Consider the following 27,980-nt stretch of genomic DNA (forward strand, 5'->3'; position numbering starts at 1 on the left):
AGATTCAAAATCTTTCTCCAGCCCGAACATCACAGTGACTGATATCTTAGAGGCATCAGCACACTTCGGGATCAGCAGAGTATAGGCAGTCAGCGTACAGACTCAGTAGTGCAGCATTTGGCTAAACTACATTACAGTGGTGCCCCGCAAGACGAATGCCTCACTAAACGAAAAACCCGCAAGACGAAAGGGTTTTCCGATTTTTAGCGGCTTCGCAAGACGAATTTCCCTATGGGCTTGCTTCGCAAGACAAAAGCCCATAGGGAAATCTCCGGGGACAGCGGGGAAGCCCCTCGCGCGGGGCAGCAGGCTGCTATCCGCAGCTTGGAGAGCCCTGCGGGGAAGTCCTGCGGGGCTCCCCAAGCTGCAGATGTCTGCCCCTCGCGCCGGGCAGCAGGCTGCTATCCGCAGCCTAGGCAGCCCTGCAGGAACTCTTCTGAAGGCTGGCGGCGGGAGAAGGGCTTTTCTTCCCACCGCCAGCCTTCAGAAGGCTGTTCTGAAGGCTGGCGGTGGGGAGAAAAGTCCTTCTCCCCCCGCCAGCCTTCAGAAGAGGTCCGGGGACAGACTGTCCCCGGACCTGGTCTGAAGGCGGTCTCCCTAGGAACGCATTAATTGATTTTCAATGCATTCCTATGGGAAACCGTGCTTCGCAAGACGAAAAACTCGCAAGAAGAAAAAACTTGCGGAACGAATTAATTTCGTCTTGCGAGGCACCACTGTATTTACATACTCAGAGCATCGTAACTCAGCTCCTTCATCTTCAGCATCAGACAGCAAAGAACAAAGCACAAACGTCCTACATCATGGAACCACAGTAATACAAATACAGTAATACAAACAGTAATACAAACATCCTGTCTCCGTGACTGCCCACAATGTGGAATGAAAACATACACCGGCATGTGATAAAAACAATCGCATGACTGCAGCATGGGAAAAGAATCCTAATAGGCTGGACAGAGTCTCAAACAAAGATATGCTCTCCCAAGCCCACATCCTCAGCATGTTCACACTCTTGCCTCAGCAATGTCTACACTGGCTCAGTCATGCTCACAGAATGGAAGGCGGCAGGATCCCCAAGAACGTGCTCCGTGGGGAGCTGGCTTCAGGGACAGGACCAACTCTGCTTTACAAAGATGTCTGCAAATGTGTCATGAAGGCTGGCTACATCAACCTCACTGTGTGGGAATCCCTTGCAGACCACCACAGTGCCTGGAGACAACCAGTCAGTTGTGTATCCACAGCAGTGACCAGAGGAGGAATAACCATTGGGAGTAGTGCAGAGAGAAGATACATCATGGTACACCTGCATGAGCAGAACCGGATGCCTCCATCTACAGAATCTCTGCTGCAACAAAACATGCCTCCCCCATATCAGTGTCTACAGCCACAGCAGGCACTGTAACCTTCCAACGGTTTGACTTTACCTACCAAGGCACATTCCTCCATTGCCAGATGGTTGCCAACCAACACAGTTTAGCAACACCACACTCTGGCCATTAAAAATCCTCTGTATGGAAGGGAACTCTATGATGGATAGTCAGGATTGGATGATAGGAAGGGCATGGGACTGAATCTCCCCTCCCTGGATTCTTAAAGCCTTCTTGTCAAGTTCATGGCAGTTTTAAGAGCCCATTACAAGTCCGTAATGCTAATTTGCCTGAAAAACGCATTGGTTTCTTCTTCTTAGCATAAAATTGGTATTACAGAGTCTTAATGGATGTCTGGAGAAGACTTCATTAACTGGATTATTTTATGAGTCGAGATCAGGCACTTTAGTGCAAATGACCCAAACCTACAGTTGCAATGCCGACAGGGAAAGTAAGCAGAGGAATGAATTAAAGGCCCACCTCGGGTGAAAAGGCGCCTTCCTCCGTCAGCTGCACTTGCTGAGCAGAAGAGGACTGCTGCGTCCTTAAATAACAGAATGAGGAAATGAACATTATCCCTGGTGCTCCCGTACCTAGGAATCCCAGCAATTCTGCAAGGCCAGAGGGAGTTTATTCAGGAGTGAAATTAACGCTGGAAGGAATTGACACAGAGGGAAATCCGAGCCGGTAACTCTGCTGCACCAGAGTTTGGGAAGCTTAAAGATAAAAGGAGTCAGAAGCAAAAGGCTTTTGGTAGTGGATGAGGTGCTCTGCCTTTCCCAGCTTCTTTTCATGTTCTTAGAGCAGCTTCCTGAATTCTTTTCTTCCAAGGCATGGAGGCCCACTGGGACTGGTAGGACACAAAGAGGGGAGGCTAACGACAGGCAGAACCAAAGCCAATGAGAGGAAGATCCAACTAATTCTAATCCCTCCCCCTGTCAATCATTTTCCCTCCAAGGTCAGCACTGAGACTGAGCGCAGACCCTCCAAGTGTACCTATTTTCCAGGGACATCTCTGATTTAGAGAAGCCATCCTGGTTTCTGATTTGACCCCAGAATGTCTCACTTTTCCTTAGGATGTCCCTGTTTTCATTGGAGAAATGTTGGAGGGTATGGAGTTATCCAACCCCCGAGCTGTCTGAAGGCAATCCTGTATAAGGAAGGTTTTTTTAAAAAAAGTTTAATGTTTTATTATGTTTTTATATATGTGGGAAGCTGCCCAGAGTGAATGGGGCAACCCAGTAAGATGCGTGGGGTATAAATAGTAAAATTATCATGATGGAATGGGATGTCCCTATTTTCATCGGAGAATTGTTGGAGGGTATGGAAGCAGAAGGAAACTGACAACCAGTCAAAACTCCTAGACTGGTTACAGCAAAGAAGGCAGGCTGTTGAGGTCTACCTGAAGGCTGACTGAAGTTGGCAGAGTTGTGTCCCATTTGCTTGTAGTGGAAGAAGGTATCTGCAGATTGAAATTTCTCTCAGTTTATCATTTTTCCAGTCTTAAATTCAGTTCACTACATTTCCACCTCACTTTGTGATTTATTTATTTTAAATAATATTCATCATTTTAGTGCACATTCCTAATAGGAACATTTTTAATGCATTCTTTTAAAAAACCTAATATACCCTTTTTTGTGAGCTGTTTACCCCTAACCCCTTCCACTCTATCAGTATGCAACTCTCTTCTTACAATATTTCACCACTACCTTGTTCTGCGAGCCCCACTGGGCATCTTATTCTTTGGGGATGTCTGCATAGTGATGTTTAGCCAGATTTTAAATGTTTACCAGCTTAACACCAACAGCTAATAAATCAACCTTTACAGTGAAACAGCTTAAAAAAAAAGAAAAAAAAAGGTGACTTTGAGGGTATATCCCTTGCTTGAACCATGCCTTGCCGGAGGAAGTTTTAATATCCAAATTATAGCTCTGAGTCTGGAAGGCATCGAGATCACAGAGATTTATAGCCCCTATTAATAACCAATTATTTCTCAAACACATTTGCCATGCGGTAAGGCCTGGGCTGCCGGATGGCCCCAAATGCTAAATGTTCTGTTAAAGTGCAATGACAAACATCATATATTTTGTATTGACGCTGCCTTCCTCGCTGTCGCGCACAAAAACAATCACATCGGTGACCCCTGAATGGAACAATACATCAGCTGCGCTGCTGGGTGGGAGATAGCAAGAGCAGGATCCCTTCCTATCAGTGATCTTTCTCTGGCATGTATAATGCTTGGGAATATTAAAGCTCTTGTTGATATAAACCTCCTGTTGATATTTCCAAGCGGGAATTGGCTGGGGGAATTGGCTCAGTCAGGGGACGTCTCTGGTTGATGGGGAGTCAGAGAACTTGGAATTGCTTCCCTACTAAAGAATATGGGTTTTCTTAGTTTGGAAAAAAATTATACGGCTAAAAGGGGTGGAATGCTAGTGCAGCTATCAGATGCAGATTCATCACAGGTGTAACCTATGGAATGTTTTGCCTTTGTCTTGTGAGTATGTCTTAGCAATGCATTGGGGCCTGAATGGATTCAGTCCAGTACATAATTGCCTAGTATTAAGTCCATCTGAACTCAGCAGGGCTTTCTATTGAGTAAACACGTGACTGCACGGCAAGGCCGGTAGCATCAGTAATTGGCTGTATTCCAAAGCCAAACTTTCATGACTGTGTTCTTTATTTCTCTCTAGCCTTGTTTACAATATTGGCCTGAGCCAGGACTCCAGCAGTATGGACCAATGGAAGTGGAATACGTTTCTAGGTCAGCTGATGAGGATGTTATCGCTCGTCTTTTCCGGGTTCAGAATGTAACACGGGTGAGAAGCTCAACTATACCATTCTGTTTTGAGATTATGTTGGTCTTGGGTGTAGAATTATTTTTTCTTAGACTGAACATGCCTAAGTTGCCTTATATCATCTCAAACAATTGGTCCATCTAACTTGGTATTATCTACACTGACTGAGAGCAGCTCTACAGGTTTCCAGCAGGAGTGTCTCCCAGTTCTGCAAGTAAACTGGCCCCAAGTTCTTACAGGCTTTATATACCAATAGTAACACATTGAACTTGGCCCGGTAAGAAATCAGTAATCTGTGCAGATATCTGAGCAGAGGTGTTATATTTACTGACAGGTTCTCACTCCTGTTAGAAACCATGCTGCAGCATTCTCAGCTAACTGCAGTTTCTGGATCAAGCACAAATGAAGCCCCACATCGTGTGCATTGCAGTAATTCAGCCTTGAAGTCACCAGTGCCTGAACTACTGCAGTCAAGTTCTCTCACACCAGGAATGATCAAACCTATGGTACAATAATAGTGGGGCATGACAGCTATGTTCTACCCCCCATGATTGGAGGCAGTATGCTCCCAGCTGCTAGGACTAGCAGGTGGGGAGAATGTTCTTGCCCTCAGGTCCTGCTTGTGGACCTTTTATGAACATCCGATTGGCCACTGTGAGAACAGGATGCTGGACTAGACGTGCTACTGGCCTGACCCAGCAGAGCTCTTAAAACACCTCCTTTTCAGAAATCTCTAGACTTTGAGAAAACTTCATTTTCAGGTTTGCAAGTGATGGAGTGCTCTCCATCCCAAGTTTGGCAGAATGATACAAAATCTCTCTCCCTCTGCCTTTCCCCAAGTCTGTTCAAAGAGCCCAGTCCTTTAAAGCATTCTCTTTTGCTTTTGAGTCCTCTTCTCCTTGTCTTGCATAATTGGTTTGGCATGGAGATGACACAGGTCTTTCTTGTCTCATTCCCATACTGAAACTGCAGGGGCTGTTTTTAATAAGTATCAGATGCCACCACATTCTCCAGCTCCTGCCAACACTTGTCTTGCAGGTAACTTTGTGTATAGTTTGCAGGCAGCCACTATGGTAATGGGATGCTCAGGGAACTAAATGTCAACAACAGCAGATCCTTTCTCTGTCTCCCAAGAAACTCGGCAGCCAGCAGAATCATCTTGGCTTGCCAAGAGAAAGAGAAAATAACATGGACACAGATAATAACTCAATGGCAGGGGTACATGCTTTGCATAGACGGTCCCAGGTTCAATCCTTGCATGTCCCGTTAAAAGGATATTGACATTTCTTGTTAATAGGTGATAGGAAAGATGTATCCCTAAAATCCTGGAGGGCCCAGCCAGTCAGACTAGATAGGAATGAGCTGGAAAGACAAATCACATGACCCAGTGAAAGACAGCTCCCATTCTCTTTCCCCAATTGTGTTCCTTCTCAGACAGGAGTACCAGTGAAAGTTGCCAAGTTTACAGTCAAGGGTTAGAGTTTCCCAAAAGTGTGACTCGCAACAGCTTCATTAACGTGTAATGCAGAAATTTCAGATCCCCTCCATACTGTTGCCAAAGTTTTGTGCTCATACAACTGTATTTTGTGACACTCCCCAAACTGAATCTGAGCAGAACCCCATTGGGATCGCTAAAAGGGAGGAAGTGGATTAGGAGCCCTTGACTTCTGGAGGCCCAATGGAGAGAAGCTTAAGCAGCTGGATTTCGGCCTCACACACAGATGCTTTGGCCTTAAAAATTGCCCTACTTGATCAGACTAAGGTCTCATTGAGCCCAGCACTCTGTTGCCAGAAGCAGTCCTTCAGTAAAATCTGGCTGAGTATCCCTAAAGATGCTATTTATGTTATTTATTGTCAGCATATTTATTGTTAGCTGCACAGAGTGGCTGGGGTATGTATGTATTCGAATACGAATACGAATACGAATACGAATACGAATACGAATACGAATACGAATACGAATACGAATACGAATACGAATACGAATACGAATACGAATACGAATACGAATACGAATACGAATACTAACCTAATCTTCAACAAAACTGAAACTAAACTCCCAGTGGCTTACATGAGTTACAAGCAAACCACAGTCCCTATCTACAAACTTACAATCTAAAAGACACAACATGAAAGAAAAAGGGGAGACGGGGGGGGGGGAACAAAGCAGTCAAGCACCATTTATTTCATATAACAACCTGCTGAGATGAAGACAGTTCAGGAAGAGGAGGGGACAAAGGCAGCTGGACTCTTGGTGCAGCCCTTGCTGTGAGCCCTGCTTCCTTTCTCTCCCATTGCTACAGTCAGGAGGAAAGGTTGCTCCTAGCTGACAGCTTGGGAGAAAGGAGGAGCCAATGTTTCTAGGCTGGAGGTGGGAATGGAGAAGAGAATATATACTTAATAAGGTTCAATAGCTTTGTAACAACACATTCCATGGCAGGGCTGGCCCAAGACAAAATGGCACTCCCTACCCATTTCATGTACCAAAGCTGACTGGACTAGCAGCTGACTCTTACTTCAACTTGGTGCCCAGCAGCACATCTGAGGGCAGCAGCCTAGCTTTGGGAGCACAGAGCAGGCCACAGACACGGTTCTCTTCTGCAGCACCTCACCCCTGTTGCCAGTCCCCACAATACCTGCTTTCTGTGGCAGCTGCCTCACTCTGCCATAAGGGGTGCTTATGAGGTTGCATGAAATCCAGTACTTCCCAATGGCTGGTGCTCTCTTCCAACTCTAAAATTCCATGCTTCTATGAAGGACCACATGTTTCCCAACCCAGAAAGGAGAAGCTGATGTTTGATTGACTCTTGCATTTTTAAGTAGCCTTCAAACTTTTCAGACCTGGGACCCACCATTAGTCCACTTGGGAACCCATAATTCCCCCCCCCCCCAAAAAAAACCCATACATTTTTAAGGTGGTAGTACTGCTGTTTCAAGATCAGGCTGTGAGACTATTGTAAGTCCCATCCTACCAGCTAAAGACCAACAGAACCAACTGATATCTGTTTATAATCATTTCTCTTACAGTTTTAATATTTCATATTTAAACTATCCAAGTTTTGAATGGAATAAGGTGAAAGCTTTTCTTCTCTCTTTATGAGGGGCCAAATATTTGTTTTATTATTGTGTACAAAGACTTCAGGCTTCTGGTTCATTGTTTTCTTTTGCCTTTTCTTCCCTCTTATGTTTTTGTACCTCTAATATCTTTGATTAATATTTTATCTGTTTCAGCATTTTTCTACTTTCTGAAAATAAAGGAAAGGGGAGGGGGAAGCAACACGGGGGGGGGGGAGAGAATATTAAAGTCTTAAAGCAAAACATTTTGACTTTTGATGACTGAGGAGGAAAGGGAACCTTTCCATTGCTGAGACAACTCTGAGGTGTGTCAGCACCTGGGAATGTGTACACACAAACACACGGACAATTTTTAAAGCATCGATCAGCACTTTAGACAAATTTGCTCTGGATCCCAGAAGGATGCAGTTAATCACTAAAACCATATATTTCTTGTAGTGATTAACAAAACAAAGATATTAAAGTCTTTAAACAAAAGAAAAAAAGAAAAGAAAAAAAGAAATGTTTTGGCTTCTGCCTTCCTCAGCTGCTCTGAGGTAAATTAAAATTCGCTGTAGCTAGGAATGCCAGAGAATTCTGATAAAAATGGAAACTGAAGGAGAAAATGTTTGCATTCTCTTATTTCTCCCATATACAGAACAGAAATCAACCCAGAGAATATGTAACAATATGTCACTGAAGACTGCCTCTTCATCCCCCCCCCCATGCATTCTGTTTTGTGGGAGAAAATTCCCCTTGGTGGGTTCAGTACAGAGGCGCAGACCAATTAGACTTTATTCAGTAATACATTATGAGACAAAGTCCAAAGGAATTTGTGAGAGCTTTCCATTATGTTACGTGCTATATAAGGTGGGCGAGGGGAGCCTCATCTAGGCAATTCCATCTTTTCTCCAAGCATCTTCTGCCACTCCTTTGTCCCACCATCTCTCATCCAACCACAGTCCTTGAAAACACTTTCCCAACCCGCTTTTTTCTCTGTACTCACAGAGCCCTCCTCATATCTTATCTGGGGGTCATATCACAGCCCCTCCAAACTGAGCATGAAAACAGCCAACCTCAAATTGTAGGGATGGTGACTGGAATGTGGCCATTTTAGCTCTAGCCCTAGTTTAAACTGGAGCGGAACATGTCAATCATATCATCATCAATCATCATCATGTATCCAGATCTGATTGGCTACCCAGTGCCAGGACATCATTACATTGTCCATGTAATCCCTGATTGGCTGGGATCTTTCTGGGAAGGAGCCTAGACAAAACCCCTCACAAACTAACAGAGGCATACTTAGGGGTTGGAGAAACCAGTGCCTGCTAGGGGCACAGGCCGGGGGGGGGAGGGGGTGATACAAAAATCACCTATCGGACTATGGAGAGAATAATGTATATGTGTGTTACAACATGTGAGAGAAGTTTCCTGTCCTTCCCGCAGTGTGGTAAAGTGATTTTGGGGTGGGGTGGGGCCACTGATACAGCTCCTTGCCAGGTGTGCAAGGAATCCTAGACATGCCTCTGCAAGCAAACAGTGGTGCCAGAGTGACAATCTGAACACACAAAACAAGAGCTTCAAATTTCTGGGAAAAGAGACCACAGGAGGGTTTATGGGGTCTTTTGTCCCCATTTCACCTTGAAAATTTGGCTAAACTCATCCAAGTGCATAAGTCCTAATGTATGGGTAAATACATCCAGTCTTATTTGCTGATGGCTCAGAAATCTGTCATTGATTGCCTTCTATCCAGTTCTGTGCCTCTCCTGCCCCAGCCCATTAATAAAGCATTAATGACAGCTTTAGTGCCAGTCCCAGAGATTCATCTCATAAGCCACTCTTGATTCTCATAGTATTTTCATTCTTCCCTCCCAAGCCTCTGATTTGGTACTGAGCTCTACATCCACCTGCTTAAACCCTGGGCTCACTTAGCTGTGTGCACATAATCCCTCTCCTTCCAGAGCCCCCTAACCACATTAGATTGCAAAGCTAACCAGATTACCAGAGTATTAAAGAGCATCCTTTTCCTCTCACAGCCTCCCTTCCCTTTTGAGATTTTTTGTTTGTTTGCAGAGAATACCAAATGTATAAAAACAGGTGCTGCTGACAGCCATCATTGCCAGGACTGACATTGTCACTTTTGGTGTTGTGTGTTCATGTGTGTTTGTGAGAGAATGAGTGGAGGGCAATACCCAAGAATAAGCTCATTATTATGACAAATCTGAACTGTGGGTGAGCAGATACCGTTGCTTCCATTCCACCGTTGTTCCACGAGGTCACATAGCCCAGTGTTGCATCCTGCCCTTCTTTTGATTTAACGCAGAGAATTTCTAAAATTAATTCTGCAACTAGCACATTGTATGGGAGCATTTTCCATTCCGTCCTGTATTTGTCGCATGCGGCAGTGTCTCCATTCCACTGCAGCTCAGCTTCCGCCAAAAACAGTATTACTCACCTCACAGTTCACTGTGCTAAAATTAGCACAGTGAAGAAGGCAGGGAGACCAACAGTAGATGGCGCTAGAGCCAACAACAGGCAGAGCCAACTGATTCTACAAATTTCCCCAACCTTCTCCCTACTAAGTTCTACAAGGAGGAGGAAGCTAACAGCTGGTGCTACACCCTGGACTGGTTGTAAGTAAGAAGGCAGGCGAATGAGAAGAAGAAGAAGAGTTTGGATTTGATCTCCTGCTTTATCACTCCCGAAGGAGTCTCAAAGCGGCTAACATTCTCCTTTCCCTTCCTCCCCCACAACAAACACTCTGTGAGGTGAGTGGGGCTGAGAGACTTCAGAGAAGTGTGACTAGCCCAAGGTCACCCAGCAGCTGCAGGTGGAGGAGCGGAGACGCGAACCTGGTTCACCAGATAACAAGTCTACCACTCTTAACCACTACACTACACTGGTTGGTGGGGTGGTGCCCCATTTGCCCAAGTGGACCAGCCCCCTGTCCAAAACATATGGATGGCACCAGGGTAAAGAAGGCTGCCTTAGAGAGAAAAGGTCTGTTTGTGTGCACGCACACACAAACACATTGTAGGTTATAGTTCAAGATGGGTCGTGTGTCTAAAAAGCCTGAAAACATCTCACCTAAGCATGCTAATGTTGTGCTTTCTCTAGTTACAGGAAGGGCACCTGATGGTTCGACACTTCCAGTACCTGCGGTGGTCAGCCTACCGAGACACCCCTGATTCCAAGAAGTCCTTCCTGCATTTATTAGCCCAAGTGGATAAGTGGCAGGGGGAGAGCGGTGATGGAAGGACAATCGTCCATTGTTTGTAAGTGTCACCTTGCCGGGTGGGGAGGGGGACAAGGGTCCATCCTTCTCTCTCTCTCTCTTTTTATTGATACAGCAAGAAAAGAAAAAAGAGAAAACACAGATACCAAATTACACACAGAAATAACAGTAGACACAGAATTTTCTTAACAAACAATAAGACATAAATTGGTCTTAACACTAAAGACCCAACCTCCCGTCTATTCCATATTTCGATGTCATATAACTTATTGCCAATACACACTTTTATCATAATTAAACCTTTTCTTAATATATCTTAATTCTTATATCTGCCTTGCAACTATTACTGAAGTTCCTCGAATGCTGCAACCGAGTTTAAACTACTATATTTATATTTCAAAAAACCTCCCATTTTGAAACAAATTCCTGTTTTGATTTATTCTTTATTTTTTCTGATTGACCATCTAATTCTGCATATTCTGTCAGCTTTTGAATCCAATCTTGTATAGAGGGAATTTCATTACTCTTCCATCCTTCTCAGTTGGAAGGAGGTGGTGTTCACTTTACCAAGCCGCCTCCAGTTCTATTACCTCTTGGTTTAATTGTTAAGAAGGATTTGTGGTGCTGGTGTAATGTTGTGTTACAACAAAGGTGTTCTTTTTGTAGTATAGCCTTTGCCAACCTGGTGCTCTCCAGGCTTTTGAAAGGGTGTTCATAATGGCCAACTGTTTATCATTAACAGGATTTAGCTCTGAGGAAGTGCTGGAAAAGTCTATTGATCCTCATATGTTGATGGTTTCAAACCCGCCCCTCCTAAAAAAGGTATATATATGAGGCAACTTTTACTTTTCCAGATTGATTGGGGCACCCAGAAAGCTTTTAATCAAGAATGAATTACCATCTTGTTTGTCTTCATTAGCCGAAGGATAATTTGGCAGTGTATTTGCAACATCCAGAGCTTTCCAGAGGGCAAAGTTGAGACAACAGAGAGACAGGAGAGAGAGAGGAAAAAAAGAAGAAGAAGCAACTTCTGGCTTACAAACAGCAATCTTGCATGTGTCTGGCTAATTTGACTATATCAGGTGTAAAGGATTTATTAGCTCTGATGGGAATCCATGCCCTGCAGATTTTACAGTGTAAACTGGCAACATGCCTGAAATAATAGGGGAGTGTGGGCGAGGAGGGGGAGAAGGAAAGTCTGAGTTTTACTGGGTCTCATCACTTTACACAAAACGAAACAGGTGCTGGAGAAGGAACAAATAAAGTTGCTCCAATTTGCTCTGGGAGCTTGAGATAGTGCTGATGTCATTTGCAGCTGTTTGGTTTGGCTAACGTGGAGCTGTTAAAACCTAAAGTGTAACTTTAAAGGAGGGATGGGGAAGCTCAGCCCCAGGGGATGAGTGCATCCCTCTTTATTTGGCCCACCCCAAGTCTTACCTGCAGATACTGAGGCTTGAACCCTATGCAACACTTCACTGAATTTATGCACCCTGAGCTCAAATACATACTTAAATAACCATGTTCAGAGGTTCTAGTTACAGGTAGGTAGCCGTGTTGGTCTGCCGTAGTCGAAACAAAATAAAAAATTTCCTTCCAGTAGCACTTTAGAGACCAACTAAGTTTGTTATTGGTATTAGCTTTCGTGTGCATGCACACTATACTTCCAACATGAAATCATATTTTCTCCCACTGAGCCATGACCTTCTTTTTCTGCCATCCTTGAAAATTGCCACAGTGCAGGAAATCTGGCTCTTCACCTCCTTGTTGCAGGCTATTAGCATTTCAGATTTCTCCACAGTAGGAAGAAAGACAACGCTCCACAGGCACTGCTGTGTTCTGAGTGGACAAGATGAGATTAAGGAGATTCTCTGCAAAAATTGTGCCGCCATTTGTTGGTCTCTTCTGGAGTCGCAATGTAGTGTCATTCCTGGGTGGGAACATTCTGGGGAGCGAGAAGAAATGAGGGCTGCCTCTTTGGTCCAACAGGGTAGCCAGTTTTTTCTCCCAGAAAATGCAATGTGCCATTCCCACCAGGCCATATTGCAGCAACTGCAGCTCGGCTGTTCACTACCACTTGAAAGATGGCAAAGCTTGGGTGTTTTTTTATGAAAAATAAAATAATAATAGAAGAGAAGACAGAATAAGAATATTGAAGCAGAAACAAAAAGGGTCTTTGATTATTTTTGTTATACAGAAACACAACACCCTCCAGCGCCTCATTTTAAATAACTGTAAGATACAGAGCCCATTCAAAATTTTTATAGATTTCAGACCATGCTGGGAGATGATTCCTATTTCTGTATGTTATTTTTGCCCCAGCAATTCTTATGTCTGTGAGTTATTTTCCCAAGCAGTCCTGAAACTGACTTGCCCAAATACTGGATCCCTGCACTAATACAAATAATGTAATGCTTAGTATTTATATAATACTTTACTTAAGAGTTTGAAATGCTGCATTACCACCATCATATAATAATGCTGGTATTATCCCCATTAGCAAAGTGCTCCGACTTTTGGTGGGATGAGCGTTTTCCCCGCCCTCTCCATTTTCTTTGGACTCCCATCTGTATTTGCATAGGAGCAAAACAGCCCTTCTGAGTCTGCTCAACAATTTAATCTCTCAGCAAGGATTATTTCTCAATCATTGCCACCAGCCTATATTTAATTACACCCAAGAGACAGCAAACCCCTTGATCCAGAGCCTTAAAAGTGGCTACTCTGGAAAGCCCAGGGTAATTATGCAACATGGGGAGGTGAGCGCATTCTGAGCTTAAGACCCTTTTCTAGGGAAGCAAGAAAATCTTCGGCAGCCTCTGGCATAAACCATGGCTGCAAACTTTGAAATCCTTTAGACAAAACTCAAATTAATCATTTCAACAGTTTTTATGGGGGGGGGGGGAAGAAACAGTGATGAAGCCTAAAACTTGGCATAACTTACTGTGATGGCTTCTGCTCTGCACTTCTTGACCCGGTTGGAATTACTAAACCAGACTTTGAGAACTTACAGATTCTTAAGAGTCCTCTGTACAAGACTTCAGCTTTGAGCTTTGGATCCAGCTGAACTTAGGTCTTATTGGTATCAATGGGGCAATCGAGTCATGTCTTGAGTATCTTTGCTTTCAATGGGAACGGAGTTCAACAAACTTAGCCTCAGTCTAGTCCCCAGTTTCCACTTCTGCCATCTATATATCTGGCTTCAGTCTATTCACGTGCCTTATGCAAGGATTGGCTAGAATCTAGGGAAGCCACTGTTCCTGTGTCCTTCCCCCCCCCAACGTAAAAGCCTTAAAGATTGGGCTCAAGGGCCATTTATTTATTTTGCATTGCTTCCCATACAATATCCTGAAGTGATTAATGATAAAAAACACAAACAATGAAAAACATACATAAAAAACAATTTCAAGTCCAAATCCCTTATGATTTGTGGAGCCTTACTTATTGAATGTAAGAAGTCTGTCTAATTTCTGCTCTCCAAAGTTATCCTTTGGGTTGGGTACATGCAGTGCTTTTTTTTCTGGGGGGACGAAGGGGTACACATACCCCTAAACATTTTGTGAATCTTTGTGCTTTTGTCCATTTACTGTATTTATTTTTCCCGATTCAAACTATAAAATGGTGATTTTCTTGAGTCAAAATGAGAGTACCCCTAAACATTTTTTAAGGAAAAGGAAGCACTGAATACCTGTACATTACTTTGGCTTGTTTCTTTCTTTCTTTCTTTCTCTCTCTCTCCAATCCTGGATAAAAAGCAGTTCACCATTCTGTTGCTGTTGTTACATTTATATCGTATCTTCCCTTCAAGTTGCTTAAGGTGGTATATATGGCTCTCCTCCTATTTTTTCTTTGCAACAACCTTGTGAGGTAGGCTAGGCTGAGGGTTAGTGACAGACCCGCTGCCACCCAGTGAGCTTCATGGCTGGGTAGGGATTTGAACTGTAGAATCCAAGGTCCTACTCCCAATGCTGTAACCACTGGGCTGCTTTAATATGCTGACTGTTCCCTTGCATTTATTTTCTCCTGCAGAAACGGGGGAGGCCGAAGCGGCACTTACTGTGCCTGCACCATGATCTTGGAGATGATCAAGTGTCACAAGCTGGTGGACGTTTTCTTCGCTGCAAAGACCCTCCGCAACTACAAGCCAAATATGGTCGAGACCTTTGTAAGTAACAAAAGCACAGTTTCCTTTGCCTACACCTTTTGAAAATTTTGCGCCTCTGTGGAATTGGCAGGAAATGACAGAATTTTCTGCTTCTGAACTGTGGTCATGACCTTTAGCTTGCACCATTTTTGTAAGATATGTTGGTCAATGGCTATCAACCATGGTAGCTCAAGAGAACTTCAATATTCATAGAATTATAGAGTTGGAAGGGACCCCTGACAATCATCTAGTTCAGCTTGCTGCAATGCAGGAATATGCATCTGTCCCATACGGCGATCGAACCTGCATCCTTGGTGGTAATTAGCAGCAGGCTCTAACCAACTGAGCTATCCAGACTCAAGCAGCACGATGTCATTGAATACGAGTTGCTGCAGAGGGCTGTTGACTTCATGCCCTGTGGCTGGGCATCCCTAGTTGGCCACTGTGAGAAACAGGATGCTGAACCTCTGCACTGATCTTGCAGAGTCATTTTTTGCTAGTGGTTGGTATCATAGTCCTGACCAGGAATGAAAGAAAGCCTTGCTGTTTTCTTTAACTGGCAGGAGGTTAGTGTTGTTAGGAGCTCAGCCTACACTCGAGTAGGACCCTGGCAGAGACACATGCCCGACTGGCATGTTCTCTCCCTCCTGGTCGATCGTTCGGGAGCTTCATAATCTTTCTTCAGCCCGAACATCACAGCGACTGATGCCAACAGACACCAGCACACTTAGGGATCTGCAGAGTTTGTGCATCATGCGTAACAAACCTCAGAAACTCAGCATTTGGGTTAATCTACTTTATTTACATATAAACACACATGGAGCACTGCGAAATGGCTCCCTCTCTCTTTAGCATCAGACAGCAAAGAGGAAAAAAAACAAAGGACAGTAGTCCCACTTCACAGAACACAGTAACACAAACGTCCTGTCTCCATCACTTCCCACTCTGTGGAGTCAAAACATATACCGTCATGTGATAGACAAAAATCCCATGACTGCAATCATGGAGCAGGAATTCTAACAAGTGTGACAATAGATGCTAGAGGAGGCTTCCATTTGAAGGGAGCTTCAGCTGGACATGGAAGGCCCTAGGTGGACATTCAAGGATCCCCAAGCATAAAGATAGCAGATAGGGTTGGTGGCTGAGGGCTGACCAGTTCTCTTCCCAAGAGTTTCTAAGCTCACCTTCCAAACTTTCCTCTCTCTCTCTCTCTCTAGCTCAATACATGCTTGCCAGGAGTTATCAGGATAGAATCCAGGACCTTTATCTCTCTGTGAGATGGCCCTGCGTGGTGAGCCACCACGACTGCTGCTGTTTACTGTCCCTAATTTGGCACATTATATATGTGAAGAGCAGGTTGTGGAGGGCAATTCAACATGATGCTAAGTCATGCTATAGATCTGAGTTGGGATCTGTTGTCAACCTGTGAGCTGCATTCCATCAAGAGAAACCTAAGGGACACATGCCACTGGAGGGTGGGACCAGAGGCAAAATGTGGATGGAACATGGGATAGGACTTTGATCAGCAGGATACAATCCAGCCAGACAAAACTCAGAGATCCAAGCAGGCAGGCAAGATCACAGTTCAAGGCACTTGAGGAGGGTATGGAGCAGGGCCAGTGAGAGGCGTGGCCTAGGGAGATGGGTGTGGCCTGTGGAGAGTTCTAAAAGTCACATAGAGGTGTCTAGAAGGCCTTCTTGGCTGCAAGGAATTGCCTGAGGGCACACTATGCAGCTAGGTTGCTAAAGCTAAACAAATCTAAGTTGAGTCCGTGCCTGCATTGGACGCCTCCTGTATGCTGCTATGACTTCCATGATGGAAGGAACCACAAGGATCATCTAGTTCCACCTGCTGCAGTGCAGGAAAGTTTTGCCCAGCATAGGGCTTGAACCCACAACCCTGAGATTAAGAGTCTTTTGCTCTGCCAACTGAGCTATTGAGATCAAGCCAAATCAAAATGAGGATGAGGGCAATGGTTGTACACAGTGTTAATCCTACTCAGAGTTGGCCTACTGCAATGAATGGGCATGACTAATTTAGGCCAATTCGTTTCAATGGTTCCACTCTGAGTGGAACCTAGGATGCAGCCTGTCTTGTGTGAGTAAAAGTAAAATAAAAAATAGTGCAAATATAGCACCCAGCTGTCGATGGGAGTGGGACTGTTGGTGCCGTAATTGAAAGGTATGTTTCTACCCCATTCACAGTCTATGCACTCAAAAACTTGATAAACCCTTGCAAACAGGGTAGTGGATTTGGGAGGGGTGCATTTTGGTGCAGTTCTAGAGACAAACCCTACGGATGAACATTTTGGTTTTCTAAGCACACCCATCTGCAATGCCGGAATCTTATTTTCTTGCTTTAAGTAGCGAGTCATGCCAGGAACAGAACTGGAATGGCGACGGCGGGGGGTGGGGTGGAATATGACATTTGTGAAGTCTGGATTATCAAATTTCTACCTTGCAAAATGAAATGTCTTTTGGGGTGGATGTGATTGCATTAGGAATTAAAACCACAATTGGAGCAGGGCAATGGGGGGGGGGGAGGAGGATAGGAATTAAGTGAAAGCAATAAAAAAAATGCAAGAACTGGCACAGAGTCGGACAGCCTATTGGGCTAAATTGCAAGGTATTAGCAGATGCAAACTAGTGTTTTCATCCGGAACACAATCTTTCCCCAACCTCAGCTGAACCTGCAAAGGCTGTTTCCTGAAGACTCAATTTAATGATCCACCACAGGAGTAAATGAGATCTTGTCTGTTTTGCTATTAGTAGAGTTTCACTGATTTGCACCCGCAGAGGATCTGGCCCCTGTGTGCATCCTTTCTGCTACAGAACTTTGATGTTTCAATGCTGCCATCAAGGAAAACAACCTTCTTCTTCTTCTTTTTCTTAATCCAAAAGCATTAGATAGTCTCTTGTATAGTTGCCTTCACTCTTTGATTCTCTTCCCTTCTGGAGACCACTGGCACCTGAGGCTCTGGGCTCAGGTTTCCCCAACCCACAAGAAACTAATTGGTTTCTTGAAAAGTTGGCTGCTGCTTCCATTGAAGTACCGTATATTTTGCACCATAACACTCACTTTTTTCCTCCTAAAAAGTAAGGGAAAATGTCTGTGCGTGTTATGGAGGGAATGCCTATGGGTGGCATGCCTACGGATTTTCCTCCTCTAAAAATTATGTGCGTGTTATGGTTGGGTGCGTGTTATAGAGCGAAAAATACGGTAATTGTACTTAAGAGTTTGGATGGAATGCCTTCTCTAGCAGCCAGCCAAACTTCTGTTGTTGCCTATATCTTAATTGCTCCTTCCACATGTTAAAGGCCAAGTCAGAATGATTGGGAGGGCATAGTCCATTGCATGAACCCCTGTCTGCAGTCTGAAGTACAGGCGGCAACATTTTTGCTTGCGTCCAATTGACATGCGACCGCCTACGCGTGGGTCCTTTTGGACCTGGAAGAGGGCAGAACAGGGGGGTGGGGGTGGGGTGGAATGGGGCATAACAGGGGGCCAGGAACAGAACCCCCATGCAAAATGGTTGTCACCTGTAGTGCAACCCAGACCCAGATTGACCATCTTATTGAAAAAGTAAAAGGGGCAACCAAAATGATGAAGCAGATGGAGCAACTCTCGTATGAGAAAAGATTGCTGTGTTTGGGACTTCTTGGTTTACAGATTTTAGTTTAGAGAAAAGACAAGGAAGAGGTAATGTGATACGTGATGTTTTTCTCCCTCTCTTATAATGTTCATGGACCTCCAATGAAGCTGAATGTTGGAAGATTCAGGAAAGATGAAAGAAAATGTTTCTTCAAAGCAGTGCCTAGTTAAACTATGGAACTTGCTCCCATAGAGGCTGTGATGGCCACCAATTTGGGTGGCTTTAAAAGAGGACTGGATAAATTCACAGATGATACTGCTATCGAGGGCTACTAGTCATGGTGGCTCCAGTAACGCTTCTGAACAGCAACTCCTGGAAACCATGAAGGTGGGGTGGGGAGAGTTCTAATGTGCTTGGGGTTTGCTTGCAGGTTTCCCATAGGCATCTTGTTGACCACTGTGAGAACAGGGTGCTGGACTAGATGGGCCATTGGCGACTGAAATCAAGAATTTTCAGAGCAATCCAATCACCCCTCCCCGGGGGGCAGGGCAGCCACAGACACATCCTGAGCCCCTCTTTCAGTTGAGCTGGGATGAGAAAGAATTTCTTTTCTTTTTTTGCATTTAATGAGAAACTACCTAGTTTGCATTTTTCAAACTAACACACAAACCAAAACAGATATCCTTTGAAATTTTCACTTCTCTGAAATTTGTGGTGCAGTTCTTCCACTGCCTAGCAGAGGGATGTCTCTGCCCAGTTCAGACCCCCCTCCAGCCTGGCAAATCAGGGTTTGGGGTAGTTCTGCCCTGTGCTTTGGGTGGCTCGGGATGTAGCTAATTTCATGCCACAGCTATTGCTGGGCCCCAGTACGCCACGTGGTACAAAATGCAGAGCAGGTGCTTCAGGGAGTGTTTATTTCTGATCAATTGGTGGCAAAATGATTGGCATTGCTATGTCCGGTCCGTTGCCTTCAGACCTAACACTGACCCCAGATCATTTTCTTCAGAATATCAATCACGATCCTTATTCTTTTCGCTTTTAAGGTGCCCACAGTTCACACAGCCCCCCGACTGTGGCATAAATGTATGATAGTCTCAGACCATCCCAGTAGGAAACTCATATAATACAAAAGAATTATCCATCATATCAGCTGCAGGATATAGATAAAAGAAGAGCACTCTGCTGCATAGACGACCTCTTAAAAGGAGCTGTCGTTTTTCTACTTCAGAGAACACCCTTTCAAAATGTGGTCTTGGCTCCTCTTTCATCTCTTTCCCAGGCTGTTGCGGACTCCGCTGATGCCTAAATCTTCCCCCCTTCCTTCCTACTCTCCTGACATCCTAATAGCAGATCATTCTTTTGCATTCTGGCTTTCATGAGAGTTTGTTGTCTCTTTCTTTATACAGCAACGTTCCTTTCCATTTTGAAATTTGCTTTTGGACAACGAAGGTATGCAGAGAAATCTTAGCGCATCTTCCCCAGTGGACCTGAATTTTCCCAGCTGGATTCAATAGCGCTTACTTCCAAGCAAGTGAGCGTAGGATTGCAGCTACTGCAGAGCGAAAAATGCCACCCCATTTCACAGAGGCTTTTGTGGCCCTGTTTGCAGGCACCAAAGGGGGAAGAGATCAATAGCCTACCATTGCTTAGAAAAGTTATTGTTATTATTATTAATTGTTAAATTTGTATACTGCCATGTACCTGCAGATCTCAGGGCCGTTCACAACATAAAATCACAATATATTAAAAAGTACATAATAAAAACAATGATAAATACAAGTTAATTACCTCCGCCTTCCACAACACATTTTCAAAGGGCATTGGATGTCAATCAGCCAAAGGCCTGGTTGAAGTGGCATGTATGGTTCTTTTCCTTATGCCCATCTTGTCTTAACAACCCTGTGTGGTAAGAGATAACCATATTCAGTTATGTATGCAGATAAAGAGCTGCCAGGTTACCATTGCAAGCCCTACATAAGAGATCTCAGTACAGGAAGAGCTGAAGAGGGTTAATTTATTTGGATGGCATTTTAAAAAATTATGTGTTTATTGTAAAATTACATATTAATGGACAAAGCAATTAATATATTCTTCATGTATTTGAAAGGGATGCGGGTGGCACTGTGGTGTAAACCACTGAGCGTAGGGCTTGCCGATCGGAAGGTTGACGGTTCGAATCCCCGCGACGGGGTGAGCTCCCGTTGCTCGGTCCCTACTCCTGCCAACCTAGCAGTTCGAAAGCACATGAAAGTGCAAGTAGATAAATAGGTTCTCTGGCGGGAAGGTAAACGGTGTTTCCATGTGCTACTCTGGATCGCCAGAAGCGGCTTAGTCATGCTGGCCACATGACCCGGAAGCTGTACGCCAGTTCCCTCGGACAATAAAGCAAGATGAGCGCTGCAACCCCAGAGTCAGTCACGACTGGACCTAATTGTCAGGGGTCCCTTTACCTTTACCTTTACATGTATTTGAGGTTGTTTATCTCATTTTTAATGTTCGTGTTGGTGAGAGATTCAAGTGTTCTTGACACTACAGCTCCTGTCACACCTCATTACAGCATGTGGAGGATGAGGAACATGGGGGACACTGTGGTCTAAACCACTAAGCCTCTTGGGCTTGCTGATCAAAAGGTTGGCAGTTTGAATCCCCGCGATGGGGTGAGCTCCCGTTGCTCGGTCCCAGCCCTCCAACCTAGCAGTTCGAAAGCATGCCGGTGCAAGTGGATAAATAGGTATCGCTGCAGCAGGAAGGTAAATAGCATTTATGTGTGCTCTGGTTTCCATCAAAGTGTTCCATTGCACCAGAAGCATTTAGTCATGCTGGCCACATGACCCAGAAAGCTGTCTGTGGACAAACGCCAGCTCCCTTGGCCTGAAAGTGAGATGAGTGCCGTAACCCCATAGTCGACTTTGATGGGACCTAACCATCCAGGGTCCTTTACCTTACCTTATGTGGAGGATGCTACATTGCCTAGTCACTGACAATAAGGAGCTACATGGACCAGTGGTCTGATTCAGTATCAGTCACCTTGCTGTGTTCCAGAGCAAATGCTCATTTAGATGAGGATCCTGTTTCCCTCAGCAGCCAGTCATGGGGCCTGCAAGCAGCACAAGAGGGTCATAACCCACACCCCATGTTTTTAGTGAATAGTGTTCCTCAGTGAAGTGTTTCTCAGAGACGCAGTGTTGTATTTTCATCACAGTAAACCCACTGAAATGAACAACAACAAGAAAAAATAGCGGGTCTGCTCTGAGAAGGCCTAGCATGGGTTACATACAACCCATGTTGTCTGTGACCCTGGAACTAATATACAGCTCATCACTGATCCTGACCTGATGCCAGTCACCATCTCTTAGCCTAACTTCTCTCACTGGGTTGTTGGGGGTGCATAAAATGAGGAGAAGCAGAAATATATACACCATCTTGATCTCCTTGGAGGAAAGGTGAGATACCAATATAAAAATAAATAAAGTGATAATTAAATTAAATTGTAGTGAATTTCTCCAGCAAAGAGGTGTTTTCAGGGCCAGATTTAGGTTTGATGAGGCCCTAAGCTACTGAAGGTAGTGGGGCCCTTTATATGTCCAGCTGTCCTTTGTCAGCAACAAATTGTCACTGTTTTTTGTATTGAATATATGCTATATGGTAATTTATGTACCTAATAGGTATCTAAAGCCATTTGCACATAACAAAATATGTACATCATAGGAGCCTACACAACACAAATACTGTTGCTGTATGTAGATTTTATTTATTTTTTATCTTGTATTTTGGAAATGTACATCTAGTTTTATTTCCTTTAATTTGGGGGGGGGGCAGGAGTGTGGGGCCTTAAGCTATAGCTTGTTTAGCTTATATGTAAATCCTGCACTGGGTGTTTACGAGCATTTTTCGCAAGGCTGGGCCAGAGACAGAGGGGAAATTTGCTTGGTATGCTTTTTGCAGTGGACTGAGCTGATCTGACACTCCCAGTCAAGTTGTGCACTTTTATGATGCCGTTTTGGTGAACAAAATGTGCCCATAAGAACGTGTACCTTATGTACCAAATGCTTATTTTATGGGGAAACGCACTGCAAAGCATTGGTGAATGTGCACTTTGCCTGTTCTTAACAATCCTTCTTTTCTCCCCCCCCTCCCCCTTAAAGGAACAGTACCACTTCTGCTATGACATAGCCCTGGAATACCTGGAGTCACTGGAGACCAGATAGCACCTTGCCAGAAGCGCGCAGGCAAGTGTTTGTTTTGGGTTTGTGCCAAACATGCATTTTGCATCCAGACTTTTGAGTAAGAGCAAGGAGGAGGAGGAGAGAAGAGAATATAAGGAAAAGAATGAAAACTAAAAAGGCAAGATACGGGGCCATGTTGTCCATCCCCTACCTTCATCTTTCCTCCTAAGCTTCTGCTCCCACTTCTCCAGCTGCTGGCAGAGCAGAGCCTACACAAACTCATCCCATCTACAAAATGATTGTGTATGTGCCAGCCTGGAGTTTGGCACCTGTGTGTTGTTTGTGCATGTATGGACACCGGTGTGCTGGAAGAGCATCAGGCTTAATCTCCTTGTGACTGCACCAATCACAGCCTAGAAAGGGATCCATGCCACCGAGACTGGAGGAGAGCTGAAGTCCAGCATCTTTCACAACGAGCACAGGAGATTTGAAGAAACAGTGGTGTTCTGAAAGCTTATAAGAAGCTCTTTGAAGGCGACCATGCAAAATCTTGTCAACCACCCTTCTGTGGGAAAGTGTGCGCCATCTTGGACTGACAGTGAAAATTGGGAGGTGTACAGTTTTTCGCTCTTTGTTTATAACCCTACGTTTATTGTTTCCAGACTAATGCCTGCCTCCAAAGAGTGTTTCTGAATTTATCCCTGGTCTAACCTTACCTGTAGGAAAACACAGTGAATGAATTCTGGGGATTATCTAAGAGAAAGAAAGCACACAGGCTACTTGCTCCAAGACTAAGGTAGCCAGACCAGATTTTGTAACAACCACCATGTCTTTGTGCCTGGATACTCCACTCCAAACAGCAGAAGCTTTAGAAGGGGCTTCCCTTTTAGAGCGTCAATCCTCCAGCCCTTTCAAGGCATTTTCAAGAGGGCTACCCCAACACTGAATCACCCCAGATATCACACCATTCTTCAGAATGTCAGCCACTAGAACTAACTCTGTCTCTATTTCAGACACATACATACAGTGGTTTCGGACACCGCCAGCAAGTGATTCAGCAGAAAAGTCTATCCTCCAAAGGGGTTTGACCATATTTCTGAGGACTGGCCGACAAATGGGGATGAGACAGATGCCAATGGCAATGCAGATCCATTCTTTCTTTAAGGGTCAGGCCTGAGCTTCAGGTTGTGGGCTGGCTGTGGCTTTGAGATGGAAGGAGGTCACTTGTAAATTATTTCAGCACATAGGACTAATGTGGTTCAAATTCATTTTACCTGGAAAGGTAAGCCTGCTTTCCCGGCACACAGGGACAGACACTTCCACATTTATTTTCTGTAGCTTGGTTCAGTGAATCAGAACTTTAAAAGCATAAGTTGTGGTGGTTACCAGCAGAAGAATAAGAGAGTTGGGTGGGTAGCATTTCTTCATTCTGTGCCCTTAGCTGTGAAGTTGGGCCTGCAGCTGGAGTGTGTGTGTGTGTCAGAATCTGTGGAGCCACTTTCCTTCCCTTTCCTCCATCAGCCACCTCCCACTCTGGGTAACAGACTTTTCACAGATAATTAACAGAGGAGTGTCTTCCTGCAAAGACGCTCTTCATTTCTCCACTGAAAGACCCTAGTTGCAGTCTCAGTTGCTCCCCTAAAATCCTGATTGGCCAAGACACTGGCTGAACTAGCAAAGAAAGGAGAGAACTCTTGGTGGCTAGAGGTATGCAAAGGGGAACAGATGGGGGACCTATCCAGAACCCCCTTTTGTGCACATTTAGGAGGGTTACCTTATTTGGCAGCCATTCCTGGCAGTCCCCATTCATTCCCCAAATATCTGCATCATTCCAGAGTGGTGATGTTGGCCAAATTGGGAGCCACCAGATTACGTGGGGATCACTATTTGTTCCACAATGCCCTGAAATGGCACAATGTTCAGGGCAATCTTTGGGGGGGGGGGATAGCCTGGTTGCTGCCAGGAGGAATGAATCTTTGCACAGCTACAGCAGCACCAAAGCTGGGGGCACAAAGTAGTAATTTTTAAAACTGGGGGGGGGGACCCAACATCAACAAATGGGAATACCAAGATGGATGAAATGCTAAGAAATGTGAAGCAAAGAGTAGCAAAGGCAAAAGGTATTCTGAAATTGGGGTGGGGACAAGCCTCGCAGACCCCTAATGAGTACAGATTTCTAGTCATGTGATAGAAACCAGCCCTCTTTTGTATTCAGCCACTGGCTTTTGCATCCAGATGACCAATGATGCCTCCAAGAAGATTTAGGACACCACTTTCCTGCAGGGGTTAAAGACAGTTCAATAGGTCACTGTGCAAAAATGAAAACCAAAATTGTTCCTCCTAGCTAAGAGGAAGCCAAACAAGGCCTAGGGTACATTATGGCACTTATGCTGGATATCAATGCCAGAGTAGTGGGGGGAATTATTTGAGGGTGAAACTGATGGAAACCATAAGCTGAAATTAAAGGGCTTCTCTACACCTTTCTGAACATAGAGATTCATACTGAGAAATGCTACTTTTGTGAATAGCAACATGTGGCTTCCTGTGTTCAAAGCAAAGGCAACCACCATTCATTTTTCTACAAACTTTTTACAAGAGTAATTAAAAGGCTGTGCCAATGGCACTATTTCACAAGGGTGTAGAATGTGGCACTGAATTCAGCTTGCTGAGACCTTTCATCTTAGTGTGTGTGTGTTTTTTTTAAAAAAGAACAACAACACATGACTGAGTTCCAGTCTTCAAGATCACAGATTCATTCTTGAAATGCTTGATGAACTCTCTGAAGACAGAGGTTTTGCCGAGTTGGATTTTCAGAGACTGGCAATGGCGTTTCAGTGCTCTGCACAGCTCCTGACCACCTCCTATGACTACAAAAATTGGAACAGATTATACAAAATGGTAAAGATTTTGGAATCCTGCAAAATTAAGAGGCATTGTGCAGATTGGGTTTATTTGCATTCTTTATATTGGCTGCCAAATCCAGCCATTCTTAGTGCAGGATTCTATTTCAGAGTACACATAGTGTCATACGGTAAGTCTCCTTGATGAAAAGTAACACGGGATGTGTCCCAAATACCAGAAAGGTGTCCTTCCTTGGGGAAAAAAGTTTTATGGAAGTAGTGCTCAGAAACCTTCACCTTATACACCTAGCAAGCAAGATATAAGTCAAGCAATTATTTTGAGGATGCTTGCTAATATCCATTGTTTTCGTTACTGAGCAGTGCGGCCCTATTTATGGGGAAATAAAAAGCTACTGCCATGTGCATCTCCTCTGGATCAGACACCCCAACAGTTAACGCCCATCCAAATGGAAAAGTCTGCTTACATGGCAAATAAATAAATAAAAAGCAAATAAGCATATTTTGTTTATCAAGATGTGTACACATATTGCAGCAAGCATCGTCATAGAAGCATAATTCCCCTCTCTCACACACACAGTGGGGATGCCAATTTTGATACATAACTGTTATTTTTTTTATTAAAAAAACAATTTTGCAAAAAGTTTAAATCTGCCCTAATAATGGGGCAACATTTTTTAGGCTACCAGAATGGTTTGAATCTATTAATGGCAAAGCATTGCAGCCCTGATGGCTATGCATGTCTAAAGCTGAACTGGGGCATCCATCCCTCAGATATTTTGGATCAAGGAGACTGTGCCAATGCAATCCTATGCACATTTACTCCCACTGCATTCAAGCTCTGGTGTCATGCAAACGTGCATCGGATTGCAATTCAGTTTTTTTTTTTTAATTTTATTTTAAAGGGATGCTAGATGTTCAGGTTTGGATGGGAGGAACATTTTCCCAACCTGCATGATGAAAAAAGCAGCAGTGGTTAATAAATGAACCATCCAGATCTCTTTGCTCTGAAGTTGCGATGACACGATGGGACTTTGGGGGCTCTTTTTATATTCTCGTTCCTTACTTTCCACCGTATGTTTGTTTGATACTTGTGGGAAATGACATTCTGCAGTCCCACCCACTCTGTCCATCGACACCTGGCTGTTTTGCTGATGCTCAGAAGCTTTAACTCTGTGTGTGGACTCCTGGTCGCCCGAGTAGACGTAATGGGCTGCTTCATTCATCCCATTGGAGAAACACAAATTTGTATGAAAAATGCTAATGCCTTCAATAAAGACAAGACAGTTCATACAAAAGCTATCCTTCCAAGGAATTTATATATATTATAAATAACCTCGGTAGAGGCAGATTGTGAAACTCACGTGTCACGTGGCATCCACACACCTGTAAAAGAGAGATGCTAAACAAAAGTTGGGGGTTTTGAATGGCAACAAATGTACTGAATTATTTTAACTGGATCTTCAAATGGGTAAGACTGCTATGCGAAACAGTTAGGCTATCAGAATGGTCTGAATTTATTAATCTCTAGAAATCTGAGTGATAGGAACGTGATCCCTCAGACTCAGATTTGTTGGATGAGCTACCATGGCTCAAGGCCTTGGAGCAGTTAATTCCCCACTCCTTGCTAGCACATTGAGGGAATTCTGAACTCTTCCCACACCCCTCTAGCCATAAGGCTTTGAGTGGTTGAGCAGGGTTCCTGTCCCTACCCTCCAGCCATGAAGCATTGATGGACAGGTCTGATGAAGCAGCCCTTCATCTCCTAGAACTTGCTTCAAGGTGCTCACCAATTATTTCTCCTTGTGTCCCAGTTTACCGAACCTGACACTGTAACTTCCCCCTGCAATGGAGAACCACCTGATGACCAAGGCCAGTATGGGCAAACAATCCCCACAAGAAATTCAAAGCCAAGTGGGACCTCTTGCATGGGGGACTCGCTATATGGCTCCAAGTAAACAGCAAACAGAACAAGTCCTATACTAACCAAGGTTGGGTAGGAGAGTGCCCGCCAAGTCGCAACCGAGCACAGGGAGGGCTCGTGTCAGATAAAACAAGCTCGAGATGGCCTCTCCTCAGCTAATTCCAAAGGTCACCTCAGGATTTAGTGGGCTGGGTATAAAAGTTGATCCACCCAGCTGTGCCAGGAAACCCTCCTGCCCTAAAGAATGGTAAATAGGACCCGTACTGGAGTGGAGTCTTGTTTTGGTAGTGGAAATAGAAAAGAGCAGATGTTGAGAGGCGATAAAATATTCTAGATTTCCACAGTGGGGTAGGCGTGGGGAGAATCATGTCATTCAAGTGCATTGCTCAGGTCAATGTTCCAGAAAACATGCGGCACCAATAGAAAAGTAGTACAACCCTAGTAACGCTGTTTCAACAGAGGTATAGTGTCCAGAGAGGAAGTGACTGTACCACTCTATTCCACCTTAGTCAGACCCCACCTGGAATACTGTGTCTAGTTCCAGGCACCACAGTTCAAGTAGGATATTGACAAGCTGCAGCAGAAGGGTGACTAAGATGATAAAGGATCTGGAAATCAAGACTTATGAGGAATGGTTGAAGGAGTTGGGTATGTTTAGCCTGGAGTAGATTGAGAGGTGACGCACATTTATTTATTGAAAGGACTTTCAGGGCACACTGAAAAATGCAGAAAAACACAGGATTTTTTTTTTTTAATGTATTTTGCTATTTAGGTTTTCGCAGCATTTTCGATGCCATAACAAACTATATATTAAAAAACAAATACCCAAAACATGGCAATT

The 27,980-nt window shown here is 44.3% G+C and overlaps 1 protein-coding gene across 10 annotated transcripts in view; it reads left to right on the forward strand.

Moving 5' to 3' along the window:
* Nucleotides 1–26,513, forward strand: part of PTPRU (protein tyrosine phosphatase receptor type U) — a 389,916-nt gene extending 363,403 nt beyond the window's left edge. For all 10 annotated transcript variants that reach the window (XM_081868648.1, XM_081868652.1, XM_081868653.1 and 7 more), the window contains 4 exons: nucleotides 4,064–4,189; nucleotides 10,343–10,500; nucleotides 14,484–14,619; nucleotides 22,337–26,513. In XM_081868648.1, the coding sequence (XP_081724774.1) occupies nucleotides 4,064–4,189; nucleotides 10,343–10,500; nucleotides 14,484–14,619; nucleotides 22,337–22,399 (483 nt within the window). In that variant the 3' untranslated portion in view covers nucleotides 22,400–26,513. The remainder of the gene's footprint in view (nucleotides 1–4,063; nucleotides 4,190–10,342; nucleotides 10,501–14,483; nucleotides 14,620–22,336) is intronic.
* Nucleotides 26,514–27,980: the final 1,467 nt, after the last annotated feature.

This window comes from Podarcis erhardii (assembly GCF_964252035.2).
Source record: "Podarcis erhardii genome assembly, chromosome: 7".
In the NCBI taxonomy this organism is placed as follows: domain Eukaryota; kingdom Metazoa; phylum Chordata; class Lepidosauria; order Squamata; family Lacertidae; genus Podarcis; species Podarcis erhardii.